The sequence below is a fragment of the Anguilla rostrata genome, chromosome 14 (genome assembly GCF_018555375.3).
Source record: "Anguilla rostrata isolate EN2019 chromosome 14, ASM1855537v3, whole genome shotgun sequence".
In the NCBI taxonomy this organism is placed as follows: domain Eukaryota; kingdom Metazoa; phylum Chordata; class Actinopteri; order Anguilliformes; family Anguillidae; genus Anguilla; species Anguilla rostrata.
The window spans coordinates 35,649,352-35,660,916 of record NC_057946.1 but is presented as its reverse complement, the minus strand read 5'-3'; the positions used below and the strand labels follow the sequence as shown (position 1 = coordinate 35,660,916).

The 11,565-nt window shown below is 42.0% G+C and overlaps 1 protein-coding gene across 2 annotated transcripts; it reads left to right on the top strand.

Moving 5' to 3' along the window:
• The first annotated feature begins 1,277 nt into the window (after positions 1–1,277).
• On the top strand, positions 1,278–8,236 carry LOC135239498 (endoplasmic reticulum chaperone BiP-like). 2 transcript variants are annotated; one of them, XM_064308181.1, is made up of 9 exons: positions 1,278–1,441; positions 1,942–2,083; positions 2,252–2,483; positions 2,628–2,765; positions 4,191–4,303; positions 5,147–5,537; positions 6,020–6,254; positions 6,882–7,049; positions 7,471–8,236. In XM_064308181.1, exons 2-9 carry the CDS (start codon positions 1,968–1,970, stop codon positions 8,040–8,042), a joined length of 1,965 nt encoding a protein of 654 aa, XP_064164251.1. In that variant the 5' UTR covers positions 1,278–1,441; positions 1,942–1,967; the 3' UTR covers positions 8,043–8,236. The 2 variants fall into 2 exon arrangements, with proteins under 2 accessions (XP_064164251.1, XP_064164250.1); XM_064308180.1 differs by having other exon boundaries at positions 1,932–2,083.
• Positions 8,237–11,565: the final 3,329 nt, after the last annotated feature.

Genomic DNA, 11,565 nt, shown 5'->3' with positions numbered 1-11,565 from the left:
TTATTTAAATGCTAAGACAGGGGTCTTCAACATTTTTTTAGTCCAGGGATCCTCACTCATGCTCAAAGGAATCCAGGGGACTCCATCATAAGTTTAAATGGATGTATTTATAAAAAGGACTTAAATGTTTAAATATTTTTCACAAATCTAAGTTTATATATGCTCACTGCATTTCAAATCTGGCCTGGGGTCCCCAACAGTATCTTCTAGGACCCTCGGGGGTCCATGGACCCTGTGTTGAAAACCCAGGTGTTAGAAAATTAATCAACATGTTATTATAGTCAATGAGCATAGTGACCAAGTTACTGCTTGTCAGTTCATATTCATAGTAGGCCTAACTGTAATCGTTCCATTCAAACTCGTGAAGTGCATTGTTTTTGCATAAACTAACATTAACTGCAAAAATGGACCCCCCACATGAAATATTTACATAATAAGTGGCTGGAGTACAAAGCACACAATGTTTTGGTCATTCAAAAATTTATAAAAGTATGTTATTTATTAGAAAAGTATGTTGTTTATAAAAGCATGTTTGTTATTTATTTTTAAATGCATTTTTGTATTTAATGTTGCCTACAGCGAACTCAAAAAATGGAAATGGTTTTTAAAAATGTCAGTCTTTGTAGCCTACTATTCTGTGCAGTGACAGTTCAGCCGATAAGATATTATACTTTTACCCCAAAATGACTATTAAAAAAAATAATAAATGTTGTTTTTGAGAGCATTTAATTTAGGTCTGGGCATGTAATTATTTATAACTCACTAAAATGTGGTATTCAAGTGTGCTGTATACGAAATCATGTGGGTTGTTTTGACCGTGTATTGAGGTCTGATAAAGTAAAATATTATGAATGTTCTCTGTCCTCAAAATAAATCAGTAAATATACAGCATTTATTTTAAAATCCTGTGATCGTATTTTAATCCTTCATCCCCGATCACTGTCAATTATTTGACCCATTTGCCATTTAAAACCGAAGGTTACGGGAATACTGCAGTCGAATGTGTACGTCTGGCATGTAGGCTACAGACATACCGTATCACAGGATCTGATTCAACATGTGTATTGCAACCATAACAAAAAATCTTACGTCATAAGACATGTAATGTCGTTGTATATAGTAACTGTGCCAAGAAATTTCGTCAGTCACTTAATTCATTGAATACTAACCGCCGATGTATAGCTAATCGTGTTCGAATCAGCGGCAACCACCGGGTTTTTCCTAGCCAATGAACGCGCTCCATTCAAGATATGGTGGACCAATGGTGTGCCTGCACGACCGGGAAGCGATACTGCACTGTATATTAAAGACCGACACCACATGCCGTTTACCATAATATTGACAGAGCATCAGAGAGAGTTTGAGTGAACGTAAGTGTGAACGAGAAGAGTAAAATCGATCGCATTTGAGGAGCGCACATCAATTTATTTTCATACAGATGGTACGTGGCTAACTTTCTCCACTTGACACATTTCGTGTCGTTTATTTTGTGTCGTTGAGCAACTTATTTTAACTGTCAGGTAAGTATCTTAATTAGATGGCAATAATTTAATATTTAGTATAAATGTTTACATGTTTGCCATTTTGATACCATTCCTGGGTTTGTTCGCAGGTGATTAGATAATAGGCGAATTACTCGTTTTAAATAGAACCTTGAATATCGTAGTAGGCTACTTCATGAGAGCTATAACAAGATGTTCGACAGTCATTGAAAGCACGACTGATATATTTATATTTATCTCTTTTATAATCAATATGCCGTGTATATTTATAACCAATATTTTACGGTCAGTATTCTCGTGTATTGAACACACGAAAGGAAAACATTAGCTGGCTACACACAAATCTGATTTTATTTATTTATTATTTTAGTGTGTGCAACTATAAAGCATATTTCACCGGTGTTAATTTTTACCTGTTGTGACTATCAGATTACTTCAGACACGAGGGAAGAGAACTCTATAATTATGAAACTGCTAGCCGTGCTTATGCTGGTGGCCACCAGCGTGTTAGCTGAGGAGAACGATACGAAGGAGAGCGTGGGGACTGTGGTGGGAATCGACTTAGGAACAACCTACTCATGGTAAGCTTCTTCCTGAATAGAAGATCTCAGTCCTGTATTTGTAAGGAACTGTGATCATCGCTGATCTTAAATTTGATATTTTAATTTGAATTACTTGAGTTCAAGACCTTTTGAGTGCCGTATATTAGATAATATTCCCACAATGCCTTTTTTTCTTACTCAACACAGTGTGGGCGTGTTCAAGAATGGCCGCGTGGAGATCATCCCTAACGACCAGGGCAACCGTATCACTCCTTCTTATGTAGCCTTCACTGCAGAAGGGGAGCGTCTGATTGGTGATGCCGCCAAGAATCAGCTGACCTCCAATCCTGAGAACACAGTGTTTGATGCCAAGCGGCTGATTGGCCGTGCCTGGTCTGACTCCAGCGTTCAGGAGAACATCAAATATCTGCCTTTCAAGGTGAGCCATCACACCTTTCACCTGGGCCAAAACCTGAAGCCTCAAAGATGCATATCTCACACACTTAAAATCAGACCTGATTTCAGCTTAATCTTAGTCTTGCACTTGAATCTTGTTTCTGTCCCTCCAATTCCTCCCATCCAGGTGATGGAGAAGAAGAGCAAGCCTCACATCCAGATGGACATCGGTGGTGGCCAGATTAAGACCTTCACTCCGGAGGAAATTTCCGCTATGGTCCTCACTAAGATGAAGGAGACGGCAGAGGCTTACCTGGGAAAGAAGGTACTTCATTGGTGGCTACTTCATTACTGCCAGAGAGAACACTGTCTTGTATTTTGCCCAGTGCTAAGAGTACTATTATCCTTTCATTCTTAGAGGAATTCAGATGCAATGTAGTGTAGCTGTTTTCAGGTCTGATTTCAGATTTCCAGCTTGTTACCTAATTACTGTCATTTCAACTCTAACTATATGATTTAATTTTAAGCTATATAATTTAGTTTTAGGACAGCATTGTCGCCATACAGCAAGGTCCTGGGTTCAAATCCCAGCCTGGGCCTTTCTGTGTGGAGTATGCATGTTCTCCCTGTGTCCGCGTAGGTTCCTTCCACAGTCCAAAGGCATGCAGGTAGACTAATTGGAGACTCTAAATTGGCCATATGTATGAGTGTGTGAGTGAATGGTGTGTATGGAGATAAACAGGAGGAAAGTAATTATAAACCTATCAACATACTCCCGCCATCTCCAAGGTCACTGAAAAGGTAGTAGCAGAACAATTGATTGCAAACCTTGATTCCAAGGCCCTTTTACACCCTATGCAATTTGGATTCAGAAAAAAAACATTCAACTGAAACGGCATGCTGCTACTTCCTTGAAGTCCTTAAAGCAAACCTAGATAAAGGAGGGGTGGTGGGAGCAGTCTTCCTCGAACTGCGTAAGGCTTTTGACACAGTAAATCAAGACCTCCCTTGGCAAATTATCCTTCACTTTTATGGCCATAAAACAATCAAATAATCTTCCAACAGAACTAATAACATCTACAGATTTTCACACTTTCTTCCATCTGACAGATCATTGGTGCCTTACACAGCAAACTTGTATACATTAGTAAATTAGTATTGTGGGCGGGGGGAGGGGGGGGCTTTGTTTTTGGGTTGGGATGTGGGGATGACTGTGTTTGTATGTTCTTACTATCTTTGTATTTTGTACTTTGTTTTTTAATGTCCTTTCTATTTTACTGTTTAATGTACTTTCTGTTGTACTGTCTTACTTACCTGCCAAGGGACTACGGGTGGAAATTAGCAAATTGCTATATCCCGGTACATTACATCTCTTCTTGTTTTATATAAGGTTAATGTTCTTTGTACACTGTCCCTGTTCAAATAAACTAAATAAATAAATAAATAAAAATAAAAATATGCCCTGCGATAGATTGGCGACCTGTCCAGGGTGTATTTCTGCCTCTTGCCTAATTAATGCTGGAATAGGCTCCAGCACCTCCCGCAACCCTGACCAGAATAAGTGGGTATAGACAATGGATGCTGAATGTGATGTGTAACTAATAAAGGCATCATGCGTTATTAGCTCGTTAAGTCTGTCTGAAGAAGAGCATCTACTAAGTTAAAAGCATAACTATTTGGGATGAACAGAGGCAGTCCCATCTCTGGTGTTGGTCTTCAGTCCTGTGTTCTGTGTTCTGCCTTATTGTAGGTCACTCATGCCGTGGTCACGGTTCCTGCCTACTTTAACGATGCCCAGCGCCAGGCCACCAAGGACGCGGGCGTGATCGCCGGGCTGAACGTGATCAGGATCATCAATGAGCCGTGAGCCTCTTTCCTGGTCCTTCTCACTAGTACAAACTACCGGAACCAAGAGATGCATTCTGCAGTATTACTCTAGACACTCCAGAGAAACAAGCACGAATCAGCAATAGCTGCGACCACACATGCGCATGCATCCATGTGTGCATGCATCCACGTACAAACCCTCACACAAACACATGACCTGTACTTTGGTTCATGACCAACCTTTCCACAAAATCTTGTGCAAATCTGTGAATCCATTCGGGAGATGCGTCTTTTTGTGATAGGCCGCGCCCATCGCCATGCCCCCTTGGTCAATCAGCCTGAAAGTTACTCAGCTGTACCTTCCGGTCAGGTCCATGCCGCATTTCTGCATCCTGGGGCGAAAACTGTGGCTGCTACGGGGTGGGACACTTTTTGTGGACCGACCGATTAACTGACCAACCAACAGACAGAGCTATAGAGCTGCCGGTCGCAGCTAAAAAAACTGCAGCTGTCATTGCATGTACTAGGAGATTGACATTGATTGATTGTAGGCTACCAATCATATGAAGATGTGTCTAAGTGAAAGGTGTTTAGTTGGATGTGCTAAGAATATTGTAAGTCAATCCCCCTCATGTGGTATATTTTATAAATGTTGGAAGCACACTTCCAACAACATATTTTCTCTGGGATTTTTATAGTCCTCGTAAAACCAGCATTTTCTGCCTTTTATGAAATATTCTTTTGAAATGCAGTTTCAACCCACACATTGATAGCAACTGCATATTTAATATAAATAAATAACTGATTCAAGTTGACTGTCTTGCTTTTGGGTACGAAAGAGCCCCCTCATGATGTCATCACCCTCTTACGTCTCAACAGAACTGCTGCTGCTATCGCCTACGGCATGGACAAGCGAGATGACGAGAAGAACATCTTGGTGTTTGACCTGGGTGGTGGCACCTTCGACGTATCCCTGCTGACCATTGACAATGGTGTCTTTGAGGTGGTGGCCACGAATGGGGACACCCATCTGGGTGGCGAGGACTTTGACCAACGTGTCATGGAGCACTTCATCAAGCTCTACAAGAAGAAGACGGGCAAAGACGTACGCAAGGACAACCGCGCCATGCAGAAGCTGCGGCGAGAGGTGGAGAAAGCCAAGCGCACCCTGTCTACACAACATCAGGCTCGCATCGAAATCGAGTCCTTCTTCGAGGGCGAGGATTTCTCGGAAATGCTCACCCGAGCCAAGTTTGAGGAACTCAACATGGCAAGTGCTGTTTGAAACCTGTTTAAAAAGGGTGATTAGGTTAAGCCTGCTCTCTGGATCAGTAGTTCACCTGACATTTGAGATGGAATGTGAGTGTGCAGTTGTAACACAGAATATCTTTTTACGAGTCCCCAAATTTTCTGAGCCATAGCCCAACTTAAAGAGTGAGCCTAGTATGCATGTTGTGAATTTGCAGTGTTTACATTTGTTACTGTGGATGTCTGTGTACTGCTTTTAATAGTTCACCGCAGGTATCTCGAGACAAATCAATTGAACACAAGTCAGTCATTTTCATATGATGCAGATTCAATTTAAGGGCCAAAGGGTAGCCTTTAAACTTCTACGTTCATTAATAACCCTGTATTCCACAGTTTAGGGACCTGTGGCTGTAATGTCTCTGAAAGACAGCTGCTTGTATTCCAGAATTCTCTCCCTCGTTCTTTTGTGCACACATCCTCATTCCATGCCATTTGTGGACACAGGATTTGTTCCGTTCAACCATGAAGCCCGTACAGAAGGTTCTGGAGGACGCTGACCTGAAGAAGTCGGACATCAACGAGATTGTGCTAGTGGGAGGCTCCACCCGCATCCCCAAGATCCAGCAGCTGGTGAAGGAGTTCTTCAACGGGAAGGAGCCGTCCCGCGGCATCAACCCCGACGAGGCTGTGGCCTACGGTGCGGCCGTGCAGGCGGGGGTGCTGTCCGGAGAGGACCCAGGTGGGTGTTCCAAACTGTTACCTCATTTTAGTCCCGACTAGCGTACTCCATATACCATCAAAATCCCCGATAATCCTCAAATTCTGACAAAGTTATTGAACACACCTACTGAACAGAAGCACTTTTTCACAGTGGTTGCATTTTTTGCTGAAATATCTTGATCATCGCTTCATGTCCATGTATTCAGTAATTACTCTCTTATAAACTGATCCTGGAGTAGAATCCATACTCTATTCAAAGTGCCTGAGGCTTAGATTGGAGTCAAAATGCCGATTCAGGCAGAACTTTAATTTCCATCGATGGTTTGTAACTGTCATGATGTAGTCTTCTGTACATTCCCACTGAATTCCTATTTGTCAATCAGGCTTTTCCTCCAGCCGTCAGTGAAACACGCAGTTAAACATAACTCATCACTTTAAAGTTTTCTGATTTGTGGATTTGAACTATGAATGTGAAGCAATTAATTGCTAATCTTTAGAAGGTTGCATGACCAGAAATGAACAGGACTCCTGGAAGAGCCTGCGATTTCATGTTAGAGTCCAAACAGAGTTGCTGGAGTTATGGATTACACGGCTCTATGGTCGGAAGGAGAACTGTGTTGAGGTGGGTGATGTGATCTCTGAACAGGTAGAGTACTCCTGCTGGATGTATGCCCCCTGACCCTGGGCATTGAGACCACCGGGGGTGTCATGACCAAGCTGATTCCCAGGAACAACGTGGTGCCAGCTAAGAAGTCCCAAATCTTCTCGACAGCCTCCGACAACCAGCCCACTGTCACCATCAAAGTCTTTGAAGGTGAGAATCTCTTACTGTTATTAATGTTTCTGGTGCTAAACATCCTAATTGATAGAGGGGATTTAAGAGGGAGGCATCACTGATCAGTGCTTCTGGATGGGCCTGTACAATGTGTCTGTTTAACCACTGAAATGTAATTAGCTTTGTTGCAATTGCTATAAATCATTGACTCATGAACATATTATCTGTACAATCACAGCCTTCCAAGTTAAAGAAACACTTTATTGTTGTCCCAAAAGACCCGACCATTTTTTCTGACTTTAGCAACTATTACGTGATCTTGTGTTGGTGCAGGCTTCTTGCTAGATTTGAGGAATGCCTGCAAGTTGCTGTTTTAAAAACAGGCTTCACTCCTGAAGCAAAATCTTGTCAAATGCACATTTTGACGAGTCTGCATCTCCTTCCTCCCTGTTCATTCCAGGAGAGCGCCCCCTGACCAAAGACAACAACCTGTTGGGCACCTTCGACCTGACGGGGATCCCACCCTCCCCACGTGGGGTCCCCCAGATCGACGTGACCTTCGAGATTGACGTAAACGGGATCTTGCGGGTGACAGCGGAGGACAAGGGCACGGGCAACAAGAATACGATCACCATCACCAACGACCAGAACCGGCTGACCTCTGAGGACATCGAGCGCATGGTGAACGACGCGGAGCGCTTCGCCGATGAGGACAGGAAGCTGAAGGACCGCATCGACGCCCGCAACCAGCTGGAGAGCTACGCCTACTCGCTCAAGAACCAGGCCGGGGACCAGGAGAAGCTGGGCGGAAAGCTGTCCGAAGAGGACAAGGAGACCCTCGAGAAGGTGGTGAACGAGAAGATCGAGTGGCTGGAGTCACACCAGGACGCCGAGCTGGAGGACTTCCAAGCCCAGAAGAAGGAGCTGGAGGAGGTAGTAAATCCGGTCATCGGAAAACTCTATGGTGGAGTGGGCAGACCACCACCAGGGGCAGAGCAGGACGACCATCAGGATGAGAGGGATGAACTGTAGGCCCTTCAAAGGGCTTTACATCTTCCCCTTTTCTCTCGCACGCTCTCTCTCTCCTCTGCTCTTGTCGGACAGTTTTACGTATTTAACTCAATGAACTCTGTTGAGAAGAAAAAAAAAATAATGGGGGTTGGGTGTGGAAACTCACTGTCCCCAAATCTTCTGCCAAGCACTGTAAAGTAAAAATAAGTTAAAAGGAGAGGATGTGCAAATGTCTTCTCTTCACCATGAAGTGGAGGTTTATGTCAGCCTACATTAAGGCTTCCTGCTGCTGATCTTCGAGAACTGGTGTGTGGGTGGGGGTGGGAGGTTTAGGCTTTAGCCAGTGGGTAAAGGGCTGCTCTGGGTTTGTTTGAATATTGCTAAATTATTTAAAGTTTTGTCTTTATGGATAACTAAGAAAAATGTAGTCATACTGTAAAGGCATAAATAAATATTTGATGTATTTAGCCCTCATTTGCATATTTTGTTTTGATATGAGTATATTGTGATCCATCAAAACAGTATATAAATACATTTCTTTAAACTTAAGTTCAGAATCCAGGGTTGACATTGAACTAAACACATGGTTTTGTTTGCTTTCCGAGTTCCTTCAAATCTTGATATTATCTCAACATCAGAACACTATGATGGCTTAAGTTTGTAGGTCACAGATACATCATCCACCAAATTTGGTTCTCAAAGCATCAACCTTCGGTTACTAGCACATGGCCCAAATATGGTTACATTTTTACAGTACTATTATTAATCTTAAAATGTGGATCAGTTGAACGGGCTGCAGTACCAAGAGTGAAAAAGTCAGATGGTTTCAAGACCAGTAAATATTCTATACATTGGTTCTAAATCTCGTTTGTTTGTTCAGTTTGACTCCACAAAGTCTAAAAATTCCTGAATGTAAAAACATTGATTCAGTTAAGCGTATTTACTTACAAACCTAGATTCAGCCCAAAGTTGTTTTCGGGTGCTCATCAGACAAATGGTCCCTACCTCAATAGGTAGTTTACTAATGAGGGTGCAAGGTAAGACGTACAGTCAAAAACTTCTGAAAGAGAGTACTATGGTCGGTTATGGTCCATAATTCTGATGTTGAAAAATGGTGACTCGCAGGAGTAATTTACTGTAGCAAAAAATAAAATAATGAATTAAAAAGCAACAGATCATACAAGTTTATAAGCAGAAATTACGTTCTTTTGAGCTATGCTAGGGAAATGCTTTTTTTGTTTTTTTTTCTCCCCACATGAATCCACATTTCAACCTTTTCTAAGTGTGCACGGAATGATTCATAAATACGGAACCTGGTGTGTAAATGAGCAGCAGGCCGCATCACCCACAGCGTGGAATAGAAGATGCTCAGACAGCCGCCTTCGGTTTTTGGTTTTGGTGACACCAGGCAGGTCCCAGGACAGAGGAGGCTCAGGCTGCAGTTAGAGGAGATCATCTGGCAGAGTGAGAGACGCGACTGTCGAGCGATTTTAACACGAGCGCGTCGGGAAAAGACAGCAACCACACAGAGCTCAAAGTTCTGTTCAGGACGCTCTTTGTCTCAAAGGTGACATCATTTACAGGGGGTTTTATATAAAGTCTGTATACTGACAGTATTTCGATTGGTTACGTGTCAGGTTGCTTGGCAGTTGTGCCTACTCCTTTGTCTACATTTTTATTTTTCAAACATTAAGTGAGAAAACAAATCTTTGTCATCTTCACCAGCCAGCTGCACCTGTTTTCTCTGGTACTTCCTGTTCAAGGTCTGGAGGCGGGGAAGAGAAATAACCTTCAGTGAGCAATGGATAAGGGGGGGTAGAGACAGGAGAAGGAAGGGTGTTTTTTGTGTTTTTGTGTATTTGTGTGTGTGTGTGTGTGTGTGTAGGATGACATCATGATCACTGAACTTGGAACAACTGGGCCTTCTGATTGGGCATAAAAAGTCTGTAAAAGTATGAATTGGAACAACGGCGTCTTCTGATTGGCTGTGAAAGTGGAACAATTTGAAGATCATGCTTTTTAGACGCTGTGCAAGGATGGCACGCAAATTCGTGAAGCGTTCTATGTTTTTGTGCCCTCCGTGAGGTCTGAGTAACGCCTTTCCACTTTTGCAACCAAGTACGAAATACAACATCTGTATATTAATTTGTCCAATTACGTATGGCCTCCGAAATTGGGGGACTACGTATAGAAAATGCTGTAATTTCTACACGGCTCACCTGATATGGATGCAAATACCCTCAAATTAAAACTGACTGTTTTGCACTTTTTCTTCATATTCATTGCTTCATTTCAAATCCAATGTGCTGGAGTACTGAGCCAAAACATCATTAAAAATATAAGCCACGGTCCATACTGTTACAGACTGCACTCTATTTGTCTCCACATAGTTAAATAGCTGACCTAAATTACAACTGAGAGCAAGTTACAGAGGGCAGGTCCAATGTCATCGTTGTCAATCAATTTAAGAACTGTTCCTGTAATGTTAAAATATTTATCTGTTGTACTCTATGGCATGTTTCACAGTTCAGTGGTGTCTTCATCTTGCAACTACATGCCAAGGTAAATTAAAAATCCACACATCGCGTGGCTTTCAAACATACTGCATTTACCACTGGGATGTAGTTAATAACATCCAGGTTAAACAGGTGTAAAGGCACCACAATCCATCTGTGGATTCCCTGCAATGTTTCAGAATAAATCAATAAAATATCACTATATAAATAACTTTGTATATATTATATATTAATTTGTATATATACCTTACTTGCAAGAAAGGAAACCTTTATAGATAAGGAAAGGCCAGTGATTGATAGTAGCCTTATTAAAATAGTAATTGTGGTGTTTATTATGAATAAAAAAATAGTAACCTGAAAAACTGATTCTGAGCATAATTTACACATTAATGAGTACAGCAAGTCCAATGCACTTTTCTTAGAATAAACAGCCTTTAATGAAGGGCTAGTTCACATAGAAACATTTAAAAACTACACCAACGTTTCAGCCTCACACAGCCTTCATCAGGGCGTAACAATGAAAGCAATTCAGGCAAACATTCAAAGGAGTAGCAATTAGTTCAAATGACTAACAGCTGATCAGAGAATCGGTTGGTACATAAAACACTATAGACCTGTCACCACCAGAGGTCAGTGTAATACTAAATCCAGTGGGTGGAAACGGGTGGAAAAACAAACTCGGTCCCTTTTAGTTTTTTGGGGCTTCCTAGTCAATAGAGAATCGCGTTCAAGAGCATTGGCTTTCGATTGCGCTGTTTGTAAAATCTTAGGCGAGTAGTCACATTCCCCAAAGCGACTATATATTTCTCTGCTTTTCTCTTTAAAATCAGCATCACTATCGCAAATTCTGCGCAGCCTTTGAAATCGACCATAAGGGATGTTATTGAGTGCAATCTCTGGCTAATCAGTGACATTACTGGACTATGGACTATCACAGTGGTTCCCAAACTCGATCCTGGCCCCCCCTATGTAGGCTATGCTGGTTTCTTGTTCCAACCACAGTTGTAATCCCAGAATCTTAACGAGCT